The sequence below is a fragment of the Hippoglossus stenolepis genome, chromosome 21, assembly GCF_022539355.2.
Source record: "Hippoglossus stenolepis isolate QCI-W04-F060 chromosome 21, HSTE1.2, whole genome shotgun sequence".
Taxonomy (NCBI): domain Eukaryota; kingdom Metazoa; phylum Chordata; class Actinopteri; order Pleuronectiformes; family Pleuronectidae; genus Hippoglossus; species Hippoglossus stenolepis.
Genome location: NC_061503.1, coordinates 14,713,127 through 14,736,569, shown reverse-complemented (window position 1 = coordinate 14,736,569; position 23,443 = coordinate 14,713,127). Strand labels below are relative to the sequence as shown.

General features: G+C 44.0%; 1 protein-coding gene across 1 annotated transcript in view; it reads right to left on the bottom strand.

Annotated features, from left to right (window-relative positions):
- nrg3b (neuregulin 3b) overlaps positions 1–23,443 on the bottom strand; it is a 177,097-nt gene that overhangs the window by 7,062 nt on the left and 146,592 nt on the right. Inside the window, exons 4-7 of the mRNA XM_035146551.2 lie at positions 16,631–16,657; positions 12,454–12,556; positions 9,835–9,961; positions 4,162–4,271 (exon numbers count right to left, since the gene is read on the bottom strand). Coding sequence (XP_035002442.2) covers positions 4,162–4,271; positions 9,835–9,961; positions 12,454–12,556; positions 16,631–16,657 — 367 coding nt within the window. The remainder of the gene's footprint in view (positions 1–4,161; positions 4,272–9,834; positions 9,962–12,453; positions 12,557–16,630; positions 16,658–23,443) is intronic.

Genomic DNA, 23,443 nt, shown 5'->3' with positions numbered 1-23,443 from the left:
CAGGCTATTGTAATAAATGAATGTTAAATGTTAAAGGTCCGTCACTGAAAGGCAGCTGCTTATCTCTGCAATTCGCCCAAAATTGCACGGCCTCTTGTTATGAAATGGCTAAGCCTGGTCGGGCTTAGCCATTCTGTCTCCCCTGGGAAGAGCTGGGAGACAGAAGTGACCGGCAGACTGCATGTGATGGTATTTCACATGAAGGGTAAACAACCCTGCTGCAACAGGATACGCCCCCACATGGCACTTCTGATGTTCACACTGGATACCGAGGATTCCTCCGCCTGCTCCTCAGCATGTGAGAAACTCACTGACTCCACTTGAGATTACTTAATGGATGTGTTGATTGCCTTGGCAGTTTGAACTGATGATAGGTCCTCCCCTCGTGCCATCATGATGTTGACAATCTTTGTATCTTGTATCTTGTCGACGGTTGGATTGATTTTGATGGCATTTGGTTCACGGTTCGTGACTAACTTCTGTGATCACCTGATTTTGAGCTAGCGCCATCATCAGGTCAAATGACGAAAATGGCCGTCGGAACAAGTGACATTCCCATCAGCCTATACTTTGTATTTAGTGTAAATTAGCAAAGGTTTTCATGCTATCATGTTGTAGTAAGATGGCGAGCAAGGTTAGCATTATATGCTACGAATTAACATTTAAGAGTTGCCGTTCGTCCTGTATTTACTGGGATGTTTTGTAAGTTGGGAACATTTGGTTGGTTCTTTGCCAATTCCTGCCAAGTTTCTGTAATGTCTGGAGTATTTTGGTCAGTTTGGCTTTTGGATAAACCTCCAGATTTATCACCCTGCAACTAGAACAAACTTGGAAAGCAAAGAAATGGGTGACTCAACGAAATCCTTCAGCATGACCTAACATAGCATGCTTTCCAAAAAGCTGTACAAGATGGCCACAAGGGCTAAAGGTGCAAGAAATACTGGTTTATTCTTCGTGACATCTGCTCGTAGCCCCGTACGTGTACATCGCAGTTATCTTCCCTAACACAGCCGTGCTTGGTTTCACAACTCAAATGATGTGAAGAAGATGCGCTCGGAGAGGAAGGTGAGAAGATCACGATGAATGTTTAAGGACCAAAGATTCCGTGGAATATTTTTGGATGATGAGTCTCTGACCGAAGTGAGCCAGTGTTTTTCTCAGTTTCCATCAATGCCTCATGGAAAGGAAAAAGAAAAATGTTTCCAGTGTGCGTGAGATATCTCCTCAGTGTCTGACGGAGTTGCTTGACTTTTATGGAGACAGTGATGAAACTGCAAATGGCACGAATCAAGCTCTGCAACCGTCCGGATCTGGTTATTAGACACATCATAGCCAATGCAGCAGATAATGCCGATGTCAGCTTTGGGGAAACACCGCTCTCTGTTCACCAGATATTGAGCAGTGCCAACAAACAAAAGAAGTTCTGAAAGCTAATTGCCCGGCTCGCACAGCTCACAACACCTGCGTGCACGCCTGCGATCAGCTGTCAGTGGATATTGAGTCATTTGTTATGAAGATCTACAGCCACTTCACAGTATCTGCTTCCCGAAAACAGGAGCTGCGTGCATTTGTCTTTCTTCTGTTGACAATGAGTGGCGTGAAATGATGTGTTATGTTTGCACGTCGATCATCTCCTGCAGAGCTGGTCAGCTCTTGCTTCATACTTCTGGTCCCTTAGGGAAACCTGCTCAGCGTCACAGGGGTTTACAAGTTTGGATTTTGAAAATGAAGATGCTTCAGTGGAAACAGGGTAGGTTTTTCTAATAGAAGAACGAGTTTCAGCACAAATGTCAAGGCAGCAATGTTTGAGATGTGGTTTGCTCACTCAGCAGAAAATGGCGCCGTGAATCAGACGGATCAGGATCTGGGAGGAGCCTGCATGGAGCAGGCGGAGGCTGCCCTCAAAAGGAGAGTTTTGTGCTCGCCGCGAGGAAATACAGAAAACTGGAAACCACCAGTGAGACAAGGGAGACACTTTTCCAAGACATAGGGGGAAGCTAGCTCGATCAACATGTCTCATTTGTCCTCAGCGTGCCAGGCTCAAACGCCTTTGTGCAGCGGATTTTCTCCCATGAAATGATCAAAACTGGAGAAACGCAGATTGGAGACGGAGATTAACTCAAATGAACTTCAGACATCTGTGAACTGTGACTTTTCATGTATGGACTTTTAGTCCAGCTGGGCAAAAAGACAAAAGGCAGCCAAGAGCAGGAAAAGAAATCAATGGAAGAAGCCGACTCTGTGACTCATGCCCTCCTTTTGCATTCGAAATGTTTTCTTTAGCTTGATCTGTCATTGTGAAGCATATTCACATACTGTCAATAGAAAATACATATTTTTTGTGTGTTTCCAATTAAATATGAATAAACGAACGCACACCCACACTGCCGGGGAAAAGGTGGCTTGCTGGTGTCACCTTTTGTCCCTCATTTGGTCGTGAGAAAGTTGGCAACTCTAGTTAGTGCCGTCACCGTGGCCATGTTAGGATGCTAAATTTAGCGTTTCTCCCAAAGCGGTGCGGTGCCTCAGTGAAGCCTCACCCTGCTGCCGGTGTGGCTGCAGACTGTGGACGGTTGGAGAGAAGGCGACACGGCTGTCTCTCTTCTTATGTCTATATCTTAAGTGATTTACTGTGTGTGAAGTCAACAGAATTCCACCTCAACAGATCCAGTCTGCATCCGAGCAGGTGAATCAATCTGCACAGACCCAGTGATGAAACCTATGATGCGCAGGTAACCTTTGGCAGCTGTATTGATGGCACATATTGACATGATTTTTATGGGGCATTTCTCCTGATAGCTCACAATATGGTCTAGTTTTTCAGGTCAATAGCTGCAAGCGTCTCCACATCATCCATCACAGTCTTGTTCTCCACCCGCCTCCTCCCACCCCCACAACAGGCTGAACAGATGATTGACTGTCAGCTGCCCTCCGCGCGGAGGCACCTGCGTGACACTGTGCCGCAGGACAAGTTGGCACCATCCCTGCAGCCACACGTGACCAAAAACTTTTCCCTCCGTGACACATGACTGGTCCATTAAAACAGAGAACAACATGCCGCCTCAGCGGGGTTTTCACTGAAGTTGTCATCACAGTCAACCAGACATGGAAAAAACTCCCTTTGCCTGTATACACACACAACCTGAGCTCGCCATTATCTCCCCAAACATCGCTGCCTCTAATCACTGTGCATCCTGCACAGTATGTTCTTGTTACATCACGCTGAAAGCTTGTCTAATGCACATAGCAATGTGATGACATTGTAAATGAATATATGGAGACGTACGCACAGTCTCTAACAGCTACAGAGTTTATTCCACAGCCACTCCACACCATTAGATCGAGTGCAATGTAGACATTTAGCAGCACGCAAACATTTTTCAGCAATCTTAGGGCTTCGTGTGATAAACATTTGTTGAAATTACTTCTTGCAGCTTGTGTGTTTGAATGTCATCACTTGTCAAAGTGTGCCTGCGCCCGCATCGTCAAAGGGAAGCGAAGGCGTTCTGTAAACATCCCTGACGGAGCCACTGTTGCATCTATACCCACATCCCTGCATTATTTGTACACGGCGGCATTTGATACTCTGACAACAAAGCACCACTGCATCAGAGATCCCTGCGTCATTTGAAGGACAGCATGAAAGGAACCAATGTTTAACTCTGCACATTTAAAATTTGCTTCTCATCAGAGGATCTCTCACCCCCCCATCAGTGTACAAGTAGTCATTTCACAATCTGCCTGAGTGCACATGTAATCACTTTGCACAATTTACTGGATACAACCCAATTCATAAAGATGCCGCCGATTTTTTTTGAGAGCCTCTAATTTTCTTTTTATGAAAGTGGCCATAGCAACACTCCTGCTGTAAAACCCTTGAATCTGACTAAGGATATTCCCGCTGGCAAAGCTTATGGCGTTGGCCACGCACCCGAGATATACTGTATATTAACAACGCTGCTCCAACTCACAATCACCATCAATCTCTCTAACAATTTTACAAATGATCTGTTTATTATTTGGAGGTCTCTATTCTCGGCCATATTGCAGGATGATTGAATTTCTCACTCGGCTGCCTTTTATATCTGGATATACGCTGACGGAGTGAAAGATACAGTATGAAACAGGGGCTGGAAATTAAAAAGGATGTCACATTTTCACCTGAAGCGTTTCCCTTTGGACAGCGCTCTGCCGAGAAGAGGAGGGGGCACCGTGGATGTGCCTGGGGCCGCGCTGCCGCCCTTAACAGATGATCCATGAGAACTGCAGCTCTGCAAAAAAACATGAAGAAGAAACAGCGGGTACGGTTATAAAACATGGTAATTGTGGCTTCAGGATGCGTCTTCGTTATTATCTACGCTCTGTAAAAGATGTCTTTATTGTAGCTCAGCTTGGATTCATTTATCGCAATGATCAACATCCTCACACGAGACGTTCAGGTGGAAGTGATACCGTGAAACAACACAGGGAGTAAGCTCAGGGTTTGATGTACAATGCTGGTGGCTCAGCGGCGCGTCCTCACTCAGGGTTAAATCCCCAGTTAGGCTGAGGATGTTCTCTCCCTAATGCAACCCCCCTTGATAACAATAACGATAATCATATTTATTTACAGAGCACTTCTCTAAATCCAACTTACAAGGTGCTTCGCCTAAGCCGACAACCTCGAAACAAGCAGGTGATAAAAACTATATTGGTATTTTATTTCTCGGCGTCTCACGCAGGGTGTCTTTAATTACACTGTACATTTTTAAAACTGCAGCTTAGGAGGGGACGCTTGGTGCTTAAACTCCACACTGGCCCTCGCAGCGCTCCTGTCGCACTCAGGAATTAATCCTACACAAGATTACATTAATAGTTTCCTAAAGTATTTCTCCCCTCGTATTCTTTCCCTTTATTCTTATCAGAATTAACACCATTATCTCACAACGGGGCCCGAGACAAAACTCTGGCACTGCGGCCGTGAATGCCCCGAGAACCCCCCCCCCATGTGAAGCACTAAGTCAGGAGATAATTCTGTTATTCCAGTTACAGTACTTCCTGCCGCTGCCCTTTCTCTTCCTCTGATTGTACATCATTAAAGCGACTGCATGTGACTTAGAAGCGGTCCCGGGCTCTCATTGGCCGATAAGCCTCTTTTTCTCCCTCGCACCCCAGACTCCCAGTGGGAGCAGTTACTGCTGTGCACTAGCCGGGCAAGAAAATAGGATCATTTTTGGCCACCCTCTCATATACCCTGCGGGCGGAGAGAGCGCCGCACTTTCTGGAGCAATTGCTGTGGCAAACTTTTCCTGGAGGATGATATCTGCGTCGGGGGATAAAATAAATAGTTTCTGGCAGACAATGGCCGACCCGCGTGGCGTAACCCATTCCACTTGTTCCCTGCGATCTCACTTTCTGCCTGATTTTATGCCACTCGTGACAGCTTTAGATAAACACGGAGCAAAGTGGATTCGTTTCAAGGGGAGACAGAGGGAAAATACAGGAGCCCGGCAGAACAACATAAACCGACTTTAGGAGTAGAGCAACCCCGTGCATTCAGAGCAGCAGCACTCCGCCTTTAACTGCCATCAAATCAATACACTGTGTATAAAGATGGATGAGGCGTCTGCGCTTCCTCCTGTTGTGCACAGCGAGGACATGGTCACACATACGTGATGTGGGAAGCGAATATCGCAGGTGAAAGTTCACCAACTTTGAGCTCTATGCAAAGTCGTGCCGTGAAATATTCTGGATATGAGGGCGCCATCTTGTGCTTTCAGCCGATGGAGCCGCTGAATCGAGGTCCCGCTCGACACAATTAAGTCTCAATCATGACGTTCCACCCTGTTTTTTATCAGCATCAGTTAACTAACTTATACTGGAAATTTGCATCTTTAAATACCTCAGTATGATAAGAACTATATTCTGCAGCCGGCCATCAGGGGGCGATTTTGCTGCACCTTTTGGGCAGCTGTCATGTCGCACATCTTTATACACAGTCTGCAATCAAATCATAGGGCATGAATGGTGCATTATGGGATATTTGACCATTCATAAAACGAGGGAACTCCTAAGACCAACTGGGAAACTACTGAATCTGAGCAATGTGTTGGTTCTTCGAGCCAAGACTGACAGCAAACGCCATTTTGGCTCTTCCAGATATCAGCATGTTAAATAATTATGCACAATACACATTATTAATTGTCTGCACTGGCCAATATCTACAGAAGCTTCCCTGCTTCCGTCCCAGCAGATTAAAGTGTCACTTCCTTCCACAAACTGAACTCAAACACGCTCTTCTGCGCCTGATGCCGCCTGTTCTCACGTCTCATAATTTAAAAATGACTTTGGTGTTCAGAAAGTGGTGCAGTATCGACTCTGCGGAAAGAAGACACTGTGTCTTTTGACCTCGGAGCTTTATACACTTGACTTTGGTGTAACAGAAGCCTCGTGGCATATTAGAGATGTTTTGGTCCACAAAGCTCTGGTCTGGGGCCCCATTCACTCTGTTGTCCCCGTGCAGTATTCATACAGTAGCCTCGCCCCCAGAGCTTCCTGTCGCTCCTGAGGGTGACTCGGTTTCTTCTTGGAGTAAGACTGGAATAGTCCGTTAGCAGCGCTCCAGCTTCCGGCTGATGGGAATTGAGTTTTTTTGAGTCTTCTCGGCCTCTGTGCCCCTTTTCCTTCATGTCGGTGCATGTCTGTTTCAGCGGCGTGTGTCTCACGGGTGCACACTCCATCACTTTTTATTACAGATGCAGTTTTATTGCCGCTGAGGTGTTGATTCAAATAACAGTGGGGGGGAGGTGGCACGTGTTTAACGATGCAATACGATTTCTCCATTTCTCTTTTGATTTTTAAAAAGCGTTTCTGAAAGGAGCCATAATAACAGTTTGTGAAATACCCAGTGGCAACGAACTCTGGAGAGAATCAAACAAAACCCAAAGTAAACTTCAAGGAGTGTTCGGATCCTAGTGACCTCGGATTAGAGTTGCTGTTTATTGTTAACTGCAGTGAGGGAGTGAGGAGGGAGGACATAGGACATAGGACATAGGACATACAGGCTCATACAGCACAGGATACTCATGTCTGCCCCAATCCTGGGCCGCGGTAGTAAAATTAAAGTAGTGGAAACCCTGCCTACCACATAGTACTTTAAAATGACATTTTATTGACAATTATAAGAGACCAATATTTAAATATCTCATTATAATTTTTTTCCAGAGACCCCAGAATTTGCTTTTGAGGCTTTCAGGGGGTCTCTAGTGTCAATCAAGGGTATTTTGCACCTTTGACCTTTTGTCACCTGGCGATTCAAACTTATTACACGTACAGCAACAGATGGAGGGAGCATATGCACAGGAACCTTTCCAGATTTGCACTCACAGATGGAACAAACAGGGATGTCTCCAAGTACCTGCTGGTGCACAGAGAAGTCAGCTATGTGAGTGCAGGTGTGTCGGTACCAAGAGGTTTAGTGATCTGTGATCTATGCGAACAATGACGTCAGCATATGGAGACTTTGCTTTGCACCTTGAGGGGAAAAAGTCTTTCAGGGAGTTGATGCTCTATATTTCCGCGAAGGGCACTGCAGCAGCGCATCAGTTTATCATAGAGTTTGACATGTGGAAGACCAGGACCAAAAGGTACTTTGGTTTCATCCTCAACGCTCCTGCCTCAATCGCACACGGTAGAAACCGCTGAGTAGTTTGCATCGAATGCTTTCAAGCCTCCTGAAGAACACTCCTTTCTGTTCTTCCATCTGAAGCGTTTCCACTCTGTGTCAGTTCAACTTTAAAGAAGAACCCGGAGAACTTTTAGGACCGCACCGCCCACGGCACAAGATGGCAGCAGGCTGAGCGAGTGGGAGGAGAGTAGCAGTGGTCAGGGCTCGCTGTGTCAAACATGTGGAAAAATAGGTTTCACTTGTTAATCTTCTGTGTGTGCAGCTCACACACCCTCCTGGGCGCTTATAGCCAGAGATCTTTCACATCCCACCTCAAGCTTCCCTCACACTCTTCTAGTATAGCTCGTGTTTCCGTGTTGCTGTATTTCTCTCTCTGGTTTGCTGTGTCCGGCTCAGTGTAGATAGGGGGCTTCACTATATATTCCTTTCACCACGTCCTCACAGTCGTAGTGTTAATACAATACCCTGCGATTGTGCCATGGGACACCGGGCCTGCATCTGACTGAAATGCACTAAACTGCGCCGAGAACGGTTTTGTGTCAGTGGAACTTTTGGGACTCTTTACACTTTCAAGGTTTCTCAGCAGAGTGTCATGAATATTTCTGTGGCGCCACTGAAAACATCCGCTGCGCTCCGGCTCATTTTAAACCTGTGTTTTTCTTTTTCTTTTTCACTCCACCGAAAAACACAGCTACTTAACAGCGACTAGATTTGCATAAAATGTCGTACCACTTCTCACACGTCAACCGCTCAGAGCCGTAATTTAAAACGACATCCTCTGGAAACTCTCAGATCGTGCCAACTGCAGTTCTGTGGGTGGGGCTTGCTTCAGGGGTGTTTGTTTCAGTGGGTGACACTTGGCGCTGTTGCATTATTAAAGAGCCTCGGCACAGGCTACGTTTGGCGAATGCAGAGATGACAGAACAAGGCTGAACCTGAGAGAGGAATTTGTTTTTTGACGACAACAAATACATCTGTTGTCGCCTAAATGTGTCGGAAGACGAACGTTCGCGCCGTCTGAGGCGTAATCAGTGAAGTAAAATTGGGTGTTTACATTTACACGTGCATATTGCAGAAGAAACTAAATATTTATGATTTTTATAAAACCAAGAAAGTTCCACCTTTATATAGATCAGGTGCACATTAGCACAGGCACATGATGGGAAAGGATCAAGGGAGGAGAGGTGGGCACAACTTTCTTCAAAGGATGAAAGAAACCAGCACAAAAACACAAATTTCAAAAACAAACGATAATGAATGAACACAATATGTGACCGTTTTCCGGTGCATTCGGGGAAATGCTAACGCGTAATGGCGAGCGCACTCCCGACGAGACCTTTACAAGTGTCCATTAGGCCGCAATTACCTCGGGAGTCAGTGGCGACATCAGGCTCATTAGTGCCATCTTCCTCCTCCACCACCTCTTCTGTTATTGACTGGGTCACATTTCTTTTTTTTTTTTACTTAACCAGGAGTTTGTCTGTGTGATTTGTTATCGTGACAAACAGCTGCCCAAAGTCGATTTTGTCCTTTTTGACCACTTGCGTCTTGGTTTGCGTTTTTCTTTGGGAGTAAACAACTTGATAACTTTTTGCACAAACCTCCATCTTCCAGCTCTTGGTCCACAAAAAAAAGTTCCATTTGCAAAGTCAACATTTTCAACACAAAAAGTCGACGCACCTGCAGAATACACTCTCGGCCTATTGTCAGTGGTGAAACATTAAACCCTGTTTTTCTACTCTACAGTATTGCTGCTGCGCTTGCATGGTGAATTCCAGATTCCCGACACACTGCAGATTAGAATTTCCAATCTGCAGTTTGTCACAGGAATCTGTCATTGTGAGCGTGACAAGCAGATTTTTCCCGTATAACACGCGAGGCATTTATTTTAAACTATAACTCCCCAACGTCTCTCAGCTCAGATGTCAGATACGAGTGTGAACAACAGGCTCCAGCCAAGAGAAAGATTATTAAGACATGTATCGTACATCATCCTGACAAGCTCTCTGTAAACTGTTTGGTTTGTTCCGCAGAGAAATACTTCAAACATATTATATATATATATATATATATATAATATATACATATATACATATACATATATAAGTACATATATAAAGCTGAATATGATGATTAGGATTTATAATTAGTATTGCATGAATGTTTACCTTCTGGAGTTGCAGGCTGTATTGGAGCCTGGGAGTGGACTTGGACATGAGGCCAGAGGCATGGACACTGCAGTCCCTCAGGCTGCGGCTATCAGAGAAATGAGCCTGGAGTTTTTCCCTGTGTCTCCTGTGGAGGAAAGAGAGAGAGATTTGCAATGTTATGAGTCAAATATACAGTTACTCTCAACCCGGAGAGGCTTTCTTCGCCGAGATAACCGTGGTGGTGGTTTTTTTTCTGCTGTGGTCAGTGTATTTCCTGCCCTCTCACTAATGAGAATACTCTGTACCTGTTTTCTTTTAGTGCAGACATTGATTTCTATGAGTGTTGTGGCTCTTAAGACGCACGTGTGCAGCAAGAACACACTTTACTGTGTACGTGCGGAGAAAGAAGCACATGCATCTTTTATAAATTTGCACAATTTTCAGAAGTAGCACCTCTAATGTCTGCTTTCTCTTGTACAATAACAAAAAGGCTTCCTATTCTATTCTACTCTAATCTGTTCTATTCTACTACATTCTACTCTATTCGATTCTATTGTACTCTAATCTTTTCTATTCTACTCTATTTGATTCTTCTCTACTCTGTTCTACTCTATTCAATTGTATTCTACTATACTCTATTATAGTCTTCTCAATTCTACTCTACGTTGTTCTATTTTACCATAGTCTACTCAGTTCTATTCTATTTTACTATATTCTACTCTTATCTGTTCCATTCTACCCTATTCTACTCTACTTTACTGTAATCTGTTATATTCTACTATATTCTACTCTACTATACTCTAATCTGTTATATTATACTATATTATACTCTACTCTACTTTACTGCAATCTGTTCTATTCTACTCTACTCTGTCCTATTGTGACTGTACGTTTGATGGTTGTTAGAATTTCTCACAAAGGCTTCAAAAATAGCATTGGGAGAGTAGATGTGTTGCACAAGGGAAAATTGAATCGAGGCAATCAACTGTGAAACGTCCATTTCATGCCTTTGTAATAATACTCCAACGTAAGAAAGTCAGAAGATAAATCCGGTGAAAAAAAGATTTTCCAGAGAAAACTACAACCGGAGACACAAGTTTAGATTCTCACATCACAGAGTGAAGGTTTCAGGAACCTTTCTGGTTGTTAACATGTTTTAATCAAAGGAAAATTACATGTATGTGTGATCTAGTGAAGAAAACATGTCACAATCATGGTGCTGGGGGGAGATTCATTTATTTGTGCATCTGGAGACTTAAGCAGACGTCCTTGTCTTCGTGCACCATAAATAGCTTAATTTCTTTTCACCTATCCAATAGAATCACTTCCACTCGTTAGCCAGAACCATAAAAAGGCCCCTTTGAACCGAGTGTGTGAAAGAAAAGTAAAATTCCATCTCTGAGCTTTGCTAAACATGGAATTTGAGAATGTTGCTTCATTTGGATTAAATTTTGATTGGATTAAAAATTAATTGATGTTTAAGACTTTGGGATTAAATGTTAATTCACCATTAAATGTTCATTTTTAAATACTAGGTTGCTAAACTCTCTCCGCAGCAGAGGCCCGTTACACGTTTCCCCGAGTAAAGGACGTGGCGAGATGTTAAAATTAAGGAGGCAAACGTCTGAACTTGTTAAAAAGAACAAGACAAAGTGCGACTAACTAATGGTCTGTGGGACGACTCACTTTAAATACTTAAACGACACATTATGAAACAGCGAAAGCAGAAAAATACTCATGTTGGCTGCGACCCTTTAAATTCAGCCCAGGCCCAGTTATTATAGATCAGCTTACTACATTATATAGTATAGTAAAATATATTACAGTAGTTATTAGTTCATGTTTGCTGCTGTTCTTTGCCCATGATAATCAGCAACAATGGGATATTTGGCAAACACCAGCATCATTGTGATGATAGTCCCACTGCCACGCCACTTCCTCTAATTACTAAACTTTATAACCACATATAATTAACTTCCCCTTTGATTCTCGTTTCTTTGGGTCCTTAAAAAATGTAGAAGTGTCTCTCTTATCTCAAACTCCTCTGTGTAGTCTTCAAACTAAATCAAGAATGCAACTGTGCTAATCTTCTCTGTGAAGCCGAGGAGTCAAACAACATTTTTCGGGACAAGGAATTCAATTTAACAAGGTTTTGCGGGTTTTGGCTAAAATCCAATAAATGAACTGGAAACCATTGAGCCGTGACTCCGGCTCCGCTGACCGATCGGAGCTCCACCATTATTTGTTTTGTTTCTACTTTCCTTGTTCCCCTCTCTTTACTTTTACGTCTACATTTATTATCTTCCTTCTTCCCTGCCAGTGAACTTGACCGTTCTTCCACACACACACATTTGGAGTTCTAACATTTTCTTTTTCGAGCTCTTGCCTCGTTTTTGTGTATTTTTATTTTTGTGGGAAGCGTTTTTTTTTTTCCTGACAAAACCACTTTACAAATCAATCTCACATGAGTATCTGTCTCGGATGTTTCCTACACAATTTAGATTCGACGCCGCTAAAACATCCTCCAGCTGACTCACACTTAGACTTTCATTGGGCTCCATGCCACGATAGTAAAGTGCTCTCTCTGCACAGCCGGGGGCGCACTCTACTAATGTGGTGCTGGGTGGCATCACTCACTTGTTGCGGCGGTAGAGAGCCATACACGCCACTCCGAGCAGACAGATCCCCGAGGCGATGCTGAAGATGGACAGCACCTGCCGCTGGTAGGTGTCACCGCTCTCTGCGGAGGAGAGAATACAGTTGAGGCCGTTGAATTTCCACCCTGACACAGAGGATAGGGGCTGAGCGAGCAGGATGGGAATATATGATGAATTAACACACACACAAGCGGTGGGCGGATGTACACACACAGAGAGTCACACACAAGACATCCGCCCACAATCTGCATTAGCATAAAGCGACCAATGCGGCTGTCAGTAAATGTCAGTGTTTGAGCACGGGACGGGGACATGGGCGACACGGGCAGGGCTCAGTGACATGTGCTAACTGAAGTGTGATAATCATTTCGTTCAGACAAACCCAGCAGGCAACACCAGCGGACTGACTCGGCCCAGCAGGGGCCACATCCAGTGTGTGTGTGTGTGTGTGTGTGTTTGCATGCGTGCAAGTTCCTCATGTGTGTCAGCATTCAGAGACTGATGGCGACAGGGAATTAGCAGCAAATGAATGCTCCCGGAGCTTCTTGTCAAACCCTTGCACATCAGCAACAGAAGCTTAAGGTCACAAGCAGCTGGGACAAGCAGTTGATCCCAGCTGATATGTGTCTGACTGAGCAGCTGGATTGGAGACCTGCGCTACTTAGTGCAGTGCGTGGCGTGGTGTGGCGTGGCGTGGCGTGGCAGGCGAAGGCGGTGCACGCGCCGGCTTATCCCAAGAAACTCTCACGGCAAATCGTGCAGTGGTCAAAACGAGGGAAAGCAACTGTCCATCTTAAAACCTGCTACTTGGCATCCAACTAATTCGCTGACATCCAGCGTCAAAAGTTTGGAGAGAGACTTGCTGTCACCGGCGACCTCGAACAACACCTCCCGTGACATCACTCAGTCACACTCAAAAACAATAAATCCCCGTGCGTGTCAGATCTCGGCACCTTGACAACTACAGGGAAGAGTGCAGAGAACATCGGCGCAACCTGCCCGTGACCTTTGAGGGCTTGTTTGTGGCTTTTGATGCCGTCGACAGAGAAGTGTCCAGGGAGGTCTTCCTCATTCGTGCTTGTCTGCCCAGGTCCATCAACCTCCTCCAGCTCTCTGCCGTGTTTCTGAGGCCACGGTGACGACCGGAGCGCTTCCTGTGTTCAAAGTTTACACTCCAGTGCAACTGTGAGGTGTGTTTGCACCATTTTTATTCCTCTGTTCAGTTTCTGCCTCGGCGTTACATCAGTGCCGCATCAACATATTTAAAGGGTAAGATGGTGTAACTGAGTTCAAACTGCAGGGAAACCTTTTTACTGTGAGAACGCTGCAGGCAGAGGATAAAAATAACATGTGAACACATCCTGGAGTCGCATATATATATATATATATATATATATATATATATATCAGCTCCTATGAAAAAAAAGTTATGCTGGGTTTGATTTAAATAGAGTCAGTGCAGAGAGATGCTGCAGGGGCGGCCAGATGTGACACGCTGCTGTTTGTTTAATGCTGATAACTGACTACACTGATAATTCTGGTTGCTGTGATCAGAAATGACTGAGACACACTGAACGCATTCAATCACATTTGGAGCTTTAATTTATTGCAACAAATAATATGTTGTAATTAGATTGAAAGTTAGAGTCATCTTTCACGGGCATATCATCACTGAAAAGCACAATCTGCTGTGTGACTAATTAACTCATTTAGGTGTAATTGTGTTTTATAGTCTGACTGGTGCTGGATTTGTGATGTTGTATTAATAATAATGAGATTTATTTTGTCCAGCACTCTTCATGAGAAGTAAAACAACTCAAAGTTAAATACAGTTTTGAAAAACTAGATAAATAATGTTGACACCAGTGTTTATAATTAAAATGTTTTATCATTTCTAAATATATGCACATTTTTCATTAAACAGGATCCATTTGATGTGGTTAGAAAGTTGTTGAATATAAAGATATATCAGCGTCAATATATTTTCTAACAAAAACATTTACTGATAACACATATTGATGACTGCTTGAAGTAATAAGTTGGTTTCATGGAGTGAGAGGTATTTAATTAAATCACAGGAATAGCTGTAAATACTTAGTTTTAATTATATTAATTTGAATTATGATAAATTTGGGTAGAATAGCATGAAAACAAATGTAGCCAATTAAAATAGTTTACCACAATTTAGTCCAAAAATTGTAGTTTGACTAAAATAACAGGGCAAGGTAATTCATCTTCTGTCTGTGAGGATCCACTGTGCATGACAGAACTCATACAGAACAGTATGTGACACTAATATGAAAACAACTCTGAGTGGTGGAGCCGTCAACACGTTCCTGACCCGTCCTGCGATTTGTCACGGACGCAGCAGCGGATGGCTTTAAGCTCCACTTCACAAATGAACGGCAGAAGTTGCAGCTGAAGTCGGCTCTTTGCTCATAAGAAGAATATCTGAGCAAATGTAAACCCTGCAGCCTTTTCCCATTAGTGAAATGACCTCTTGCATGTTTGAAATCTGTGAGAAACATCCCCCCCTGCTGCCTCGTCGTCGTGTGGGGCACCACCTGAGACAAGCCTCTGCCCTTTTATATTTTTGGGGGCATAAAAGAATTAAGCTTTTCCAAAAATCGGAGCATAAAAACAGCTGTCTACAAAGCTCCGGTGAATGGCTGCGAGGAGAAACCAACATGCAGTCTGTACATAAAACCATTACAGGCCTTTCATGCCTGATGCCTACGAGGCATTCTTGTAATTAGATGCAAGTGCTCGTTGGCGAAGGGAACGAACTGAGGAGCCTCGGCTGTATTGGCTGAGCCCTGACGTATTGACATAAGGGCAAGACAATCCCATATGGGCAGCCATATCATAGCAACCATTCTATATATGACAGAAAACGCTATAATAAGGCCCACGCTAAAGTATCCATGACAAAACGGGGGGGGCAGCCGGAGACACATGAGAGACACGGAGCTGCAGCTGCTCGGTGGAAAGAAGAATGCAGCAAAATTAAAAGACAAGATGATATTTGGAGCACTCCACTTCAAACAGAGCTCTGCTGTGTTCTGACAGTCTCAGACTCCAACTGTCACAGTCTCGGACTCACTGTATAGTGCAACCGTCAAATGATTCATCGAAGCAGAGGGGGAGTCATAATGGAGCACAATGAATAAGCAAGTGAGCCCCAGTGCTTACAGCTCACAGCCCAAAAAACAAGAAATATAAAAAAAAATCCCCACGTCAGTCAGTCAGTCATCTGTCCGACCGTCAATCGATCGCTCCCCTCCTCATCTTCTCTAATGCCTCCGCCCACCTGCAGTTGCTTTCTGAACTAATTTAGTCCTCAGATTAAAATCACTGAGCTGAGGAGCGCTGTGTGCAGACAGGCTCCTCTTTCCGAGCGTCTCCTCTCCCCTTCCATTTCCTGGAGCAAGTGTGTGATGTGACGGCGGCGTATGAAGCCATGCTAATGGAAAACTTCACAGCACGCGATGTTGGTTTTTATGTGTGCACAAAAGGCAGCCGGCGAGCACGGCGAAGAGAAAAATGAAGAAAAAAAACAGGGGCGAGCGTTGCAGCATGTGTTTGTGTGTGTGTGTGTGTGTGTTGGTGTGTGTGCTGGAGTGTTATATAGAAAGAGGGCTGGATAATTTGTTTTTTAAAGATTTCCTAACCACCTGGGAGCTGTAGAGGTATCTTAAGTAATATCAAGTTGAATCCCAAAGAGGTTTAAATTGCATTTTCATTACCTCCGATTCCACTAGTGAACTTTTTCTGCATTTGCGGAGGCATGTAGATTAAATTTAACAAATTTGGTGTCGCAACTTATAAAACAAAAAAATCGTTTCAGAAATTGCCGCTTAACTGACGATAAACACACGCAACAGAGACGTATGGACACACACACTCGTGCATTGACATGCAGCAGGTCTGACTTTATTGCTTTCTACTCATTATACAGCTCCTCTCTAACAGCACTGTTCCTCACGCAGACGGAATGCACCTAATTCACCACCGCGGTGTTTCCATGGAGACTGGCCCACATTAATTTTCCAAGGTGAGCGGCCTTGTTGTGCTGGATCGTGTGTTTCTGTGTGTGGTGTTTCACAGACATGAATGGTTGAGCACTGTGGAAAAAATAAAAAATAAAAGTGTCTTACCCATGAACTCGATCCCAAGTTCATCCGCTGTTCAGTCCAAGGCCGGAAGCGAGGCAGGAAGGCAAAGGAGGAGAAAGAGAGAGGAGAGTAGAACAGTTACAACATGATGCGCCGCCATCTTACTAAAAAATTCACCTTTGGGGAGAGAGAGAGACACACACACGCCGCAACTAGACCGTAAAGTTGGTTTGACGGCTTCCTCTGACACGGCTCTCTCTCCCCTGCGCGCCAGGTAATGAAGCAGCCAGCCCCAGATGCTCGGTATGCTTTTCCATGATACACACGCTGAATTCACACAGGCCCCGCGGTGGCTTTGAAAGAAGAAAGGGAACCAACAAAGATACGAGCGGCTGAGAGGATTAGAGGAAGGATGAAAATAAAAGTCGAAAATGACATATCATTTAGCTTTATGTCACTGATGTTGCTTTGCACGGGGCCTTTTTCTATCGACTCGAGCCCGAGGCATCGCAGTAATTATTCTCCTCTGTCTCCGAGCATAGCTTTTCAATATTCAGGCGCTGGTCGCTCTAAGATACATGTATAGGCATATATGTTACAGTCTTTGTCTTTTACATACACACACACACACACACTTTGACATACATCTTCTCTCTCTCTCTCACACACACACACAGTTTGTCTTCATGCAGTTAAGTCTTCGCTCCCGGTGCCAGCGCGGAGGAAACATAAAAAGGATTTCACTGGTGTTCTTCCCTTCCTTGACAGTGCCCCCTTTTCATGTCACTGTAATGTAATCTCATTTAAATTAAAATGAAACCCTCACTAGTAATTGCTTTCCTGACAGAGGTGGTCGGAGTTTTAAATAGAATTGGGCTTGCCAGGCACTTGACATATGGTTTTGTGTGCACTCGCAAAAAAAAAATAAAATGGCATTAACATAGAAATAAAATCAGAATAAATGAGTAAAAACATGTGCATGGGAGGAATCTGACTGTGGCTTTATTGGTTTTAAGAAAAGTAAAGTGGAGCGAGGTTCAGAAAGGCAAGAGACAATTGAACATTTGGATGAATGGATTATAGTAATTGCTCAGGGTTATCCCACTCTATTAAGGCATGTGATTTGAGGAAATATGTCATTTTTATTGCAGAAGTTGATATCATTAGCAAACTTAGGGAAAGTTCAGGTAAAGTTCCAGAGAACATTCAGACCTGCGAACGTTATAATCATTAAACACAAAAGCCAACTTCTCTGACGGCTTCCTAATGAGTCGAGGGGATGTTTCCTGCTTACAGCGATAACAGGGGAGAGATAAGATGAGATGAGCCTGAGAGGAAAAGTCTGAACTCCCCAAATTAATCAATCAATTAACAAACAAATATATGTTTAAACAGGACGAAGGTGTCATCGTGTTTTTCGTTTAACACAATGTTAGCGCGTCGTTTTTATTCTCCTGCAGCCTCGAGGAGTTTTTAAAAGATGTCAGGATTATTTATACGTTGAATCTCATGAGTCTCATAGCAACTCACAAACCACACGTGTCCTCGGGCCGGGTGGCAACTGCTTTATGAATATTTATTATATCAAAAATAAGAATAAGAAAAATATAGGCCCAGATCTAGAGTTATGATATTGTTAATCAAAACACAAGTATTTTTTTGGTCCTCTGTGTGCCACGACTTAGCATATGTATACTTTGTAGGTGTGTGTGTGTGTGTGTGTGTGTGTGTGAGCGAGAGAGAGCACATGAATACGAATACGTAAACATGAGCAATTATGATTAAACATGTATCAGTGATAAAAACGTCGAAGAATGACATTAACAATATTTACGAAAAAAGAAAAAAAAATTGACGTGTATTTTGACTTTTTAGTTTGGCCCATGTCCCATCTGCTAACATGGAGGGGGCCGGATTTATGAGCTACACTGCAGCTGACCACCAGGGGGCGATTGAGACACTAAACATTCACAATAAAACCACCTTCAGACACACAAATAAATAATCCTCTTGTAACTAAACTGTATTCTGATTACTATCTAATTGTAACTAAACACAGTTACTTATATTTTCTATTCTAAACCAGTGGCTCTGTTCGATGTAATCTTCCGTTCTGATTACAGAACCTGTTGATGCACTGAAGCAGGAGTCGAAGGCGTGAGGACACAAGAAGCTGTTGAACAAAGAAGACGGACGAAGGCGACGAGGAGCAGGCGAGGCCAGAGGAAGAGGAAGAGGAGGAGGAGGAGGTGGAGGAGGAAGAGTTATCTCCTGTTGGTATGGCAGCAGATGAGTCAGGACGTGAGAGCGCCACTGCCTCATCATGACCGACGATGTGAACAGAGACAACAGAGAGAGTGGGAGAGACGGAGAAGAAGCAGCAGAGAGAGGAAAGGGACGAGGTTAGACGATGTTCCAGGACATGGAAGTAGAATCCATCGTTTGCACTGGGCTGACTAATGAAAAGCTATAGGCTGCTGATTGATGTACATGTGGTGCTGTATCGAATATTGGTCTGTTCTGTTCTGTCCCGTATGGAATAATTAGCTCTGATGTCTATCAGCCCCTATGGGATGGAACTGTGCATCGATGTTTGCTTATCAGGTGCTGTGTTCAAATAATTGGGTTGAGCCAATGCATCTATGAATCACTTCTTTTGTTGGTTTTAGTTTATTAGTTAGCAGGATTACGCAGAAACTACTCAACCATTGAAATGTTTCCATGAAATGTTGTGCAGATGTGGGGCCAATAAGGAATCCATATGATTTCAGTGCGGATCCAGATTAGAGGAATTATTCAGGAACCTTTCATTGATTTCTCAGAGAATAATTCCTGGATCTGGAAGGGAAAACAAATCCGGCATGTTTACGAGACTGATATTTGAGTGTATGTGATTTAATGTAGATCGAAATAAAAATCTGGATTGAATTCATTGTGTTTTCATAAGGGGACTGTTGGGCCTTGGTGGTTTTCATCTGCCCCTGTTTGTCTGTTAGTTAGCAGGAGCTGCTGGTGTGCAAATCCGTGCAAATCCAAATATATCCAGATCTAGATTTAAATGTAGTTTTATAGGTGTCAATGCTCATTTCCACCACACAGGCATTAGCTATAAGGCTTGTTTTCATTTAAGGGGACTGTTGGGCCTTGGTGGAGTTATGTGCTCTACTGAGTTCAGTTCTACTAATCTAATCATTACATCCAAAACTGAGGGGATTGGGTTAGATTCTGGTCGACATACACTGTTGGTCATAGTTCAGATTCCTTGTCAGGCATTGGAAGCAGGGAGACCAGTGTTTGTCAATTTTTTTTGTTAAGTTAGAAGTTAAAATCTGCCAGGACGCTTCTTTTCTCAGGGTTTGACTTCTGCCTCTGCAAATAAATATAAGAACATAGTTGATTTCACTCATTTTGTTTAAGTGCAGCCTCCTGACAGGAACCTCACAGTGTCGGAGCCCCTGAAAATCCTGACGCCGCCGTCACAGACTAATGATCCCAACAGTTAAGATCCAATCAGCTCTGGCTGCTGCACGTTCTGCTTTCTTCCATGAGGAGTTTTGAGTGCAGGCTTCACATATGGTCCACATTTCCCTGACTGTGGCACAGACACTTGGCAAAGGCCAGAGAAGTAAACGCAGCACCTCCCTGATGTTTCCCGATGCGTATTATCCATTCAACACTTTCCCTGTGATCGCCCGTGGCAACAGCGAACCCCTTCCCAACTCTTAAATCGCCCTCACCGTCGCAGCCTGTGCAGACGGTGTCATTACGGCGCTGATACACGTCCCCTTCCTCTGGCGCTGCCTTGTCTGGAGACATTCACCAATCATAATATGTGCAGGCCCCTAATCCCTCGCGCTGGCAAGTCGAAGGCACCCGCGGGAATCGTTTACGGGGGTCCTTCGGGAGCCGCGGGCGAGTTTGGAGAATACCTGTGCGTCGTGTCAGGTGCTCTTGGCCCGATTAACAGGCAGGAATCTGGCAGGTGGTGGAGACAATGGCAGGAGTGAGTCAAATCCTTAATCCCCCTCCTTCACCTGGGTGAGCAGGGAACTGGGGAGCCTGCGCACGTGTTGGTGCGTCTGAAACCAACATCCTGTGGAGCTACTTACTCCGGGCTTAATATCTACCGGAGATGAACAGTTCAAATTAGGCTTGCCATCTTCCTCTTAGTAAATCAGCTGGGTGAAACCAGGCGCCGGCTCTCCTCCCTTCTTCCAACCTCGTCTTCCGTCTTCCGCCCCCAACATCACCTGAGTCGCTTCAGAGGTTCAAGCGGCCTCGGCTGAACATCATTAGCGGCGGGGGCCTGAACTCTGTCGCATTTTACAGAAGAAACTCATTGTGGTTCTTTATCAGGTATAAAGGGAATTGTGGCCTTCCTGCACTCCCATGCCTCCAATTAAAGACCCCGACACTCCCCCGCTGGGCGCCAATATGCAAGACCCCAGCTCCCTCCTCCCCCGCCTCCCTTCCAAAGCCGAGCGCACAGCGGTATAGCGGCAGCACCTGGCAGGGAGCCTCTTTTTTCTTTTGTCACTGGGCTTTTGAGAGGTGCACAACGGTCTGTGGCTTCTCTCTCCACGTCTATAAGGACGCGAGTGGCAGGGCGAACGAGACGATCGGGCCGGTCAATACCGAGACAAAGACAAAGGACGAGGGGAGATGGATGATTTGTGACTTCAGAAAAACAGCCAGAAGGAGCAAAATAAACATCCATGTGAAAACCATCATTTACCCACTCCCACACACACACACACACACACACAATGAATCGAATTCCACTGGAGCTCGTCCCAGTTGTAGTTGTGTGCATGCATGTGTGTATGTTATTACATGACTTGGCTTTTGAAAGCAGGATAATCCCAAAAAATCCCTGGTAATCTGTGTAAATTTGAGATTACTCTGTATCAACAGAAATCAAAATAGGCTTCGCTCCTCTCTCAAATCTTCCAGGGCGCACTTCACTCTTATGGTGGTTGAACGGCTGTGGCCACAACACGGGAACAGGTGCTTGTGTGGAGCGGCGATGCGGGACAATGTGTTTGCAGTGTTGCATTACAGATGTCAGGATTTCCTTTTGGTCTCACTGAGAGAAGTGGGGGGTGAGTTAAAGCACAAATCTAGAGATTTCTTAAACTTGTTATGAGCTTTAATGGACATTTATAACATTTATTTCAGGTATTTAACTGATGCCAACTTTTTTCTTGTGAACACTGACGTAGCCTGCTACTAATGTGAATGGGATTCACATTGCACGAGCAGGGTTGGGGTTCAGGTTCCGGGTAAACATAATAAAAAGTGAAAACACAGCAAAGTGTAAAGGTGGGCATGTACACAAGATTGGCGCCCGGCCTTCAACCTCCATAATCCTCCTGTTAGATGAAAAGCTTTAGGGGCCAAAAATTACATCAAGATACAAATGTTCATATCAGTTCATATCGTAAATTTTCATGATTAATGTCAGATTATTATTTTTCTAAAGTCTAAAGTCTGTTGAAAATGTGAAAAAAGATAAAAAATACTTTATTATTGATATTGTTTTATTGCCCAGCCCATTCCACACAATTTCTATTTTCAATTTTGACATGGCTGCTGTTGGGTGCATATCATATTGCTCATTTGCAGGTATGTAAATACACTATATATTTATGAAGGGTGTAAACACAGTGGGTGGATACGGAGCCTTCTGGAAAGGTGTGGTACCTAATGATATGAAACTTAGGTGGTTACCGGGGGTGTCTTGCATTTATTACTCTGTTATACTGACAGTATATATGTAACATACCATATGATGGAGTATTAGGGCCATATTGAAGAGGGAAATCTGGAGATTTCAAGAATACTGTTACATATACTATAATATTACGAGAATAAAGTCACTATATACATTTTCTTTTTCATTATCCAGAATTTGCTCCAATTTTGTTCTTTTTTACTTTTACTGAATCGTTTTACTTCAACCGGCCTCCAGAAAGTTACTCTCTGGCTCATTGTTCACATGCATCTGTGACGCGGGGCCAGCAACGAGATGTAACTTTGTTTTGAGAGGGTGACGAGATGAAAAGGTTTTTGAAATCACCGCCTTAAACTTCTTTGGACACAACACAGAAGCTGTATTATAGCCACAGCCACAGTGCAAACAAAGCTCTTAAGCCCAGGAGCTAATGCTGCTGTCTGAGATTCCTGCTCTGAAGTGTTGTGTTTTTCCCACATGCTGATCAAAACGCTTTATGAGCTTACCTTTAAGCTAACAGTAGCTTACTGCGCCTCACTTAAACATACATGTCCCTGAATCGCAGCTTCTATAGTCCTCAGCAAAGTGCATTGTATGTTTAATCCGCTGCTTCTTTCTCTCTGCTGTATTTTGCACAAAATTTGGAATTCACAGCGATAACAAACCCGTCTTTATATTTTGCCCCTCCGAAGCTTACCGTCTTCATGCATTTCAAAATAAATAAAAAAAACTTCCTAGCAAATGTGCTGTAATCTATTTGTTCCTGCGAGTGTCCGTTTTTTGCGCAAAACACAGTAAGATTGAGCTTATCTCAAAGGACAATGAAAAACTAAAAATTTTTTAAAAATCTCCTGATCTGGACACAGGAAAATTGATGTCTGCCTATGGAAGATAAAATAAATCCCATTGTGCAAGCTGAGTGCCATAAGGGAGCATGAAATGTGCTTTGTGACACTGGCTTGTGACCCCATTAACGGACTCTCAGTGGGCCTGATGGCATCAAACAGACGGCAATGGGAGTAAAGTTTTCTCCCCGACTCTCGGTGCCGAGGAGCCAAGTCACTCCATAAAACAGTGTGAATTTGTAAAAGCTGCAGTCTCATGGGGAAAAGCTCGGGGCC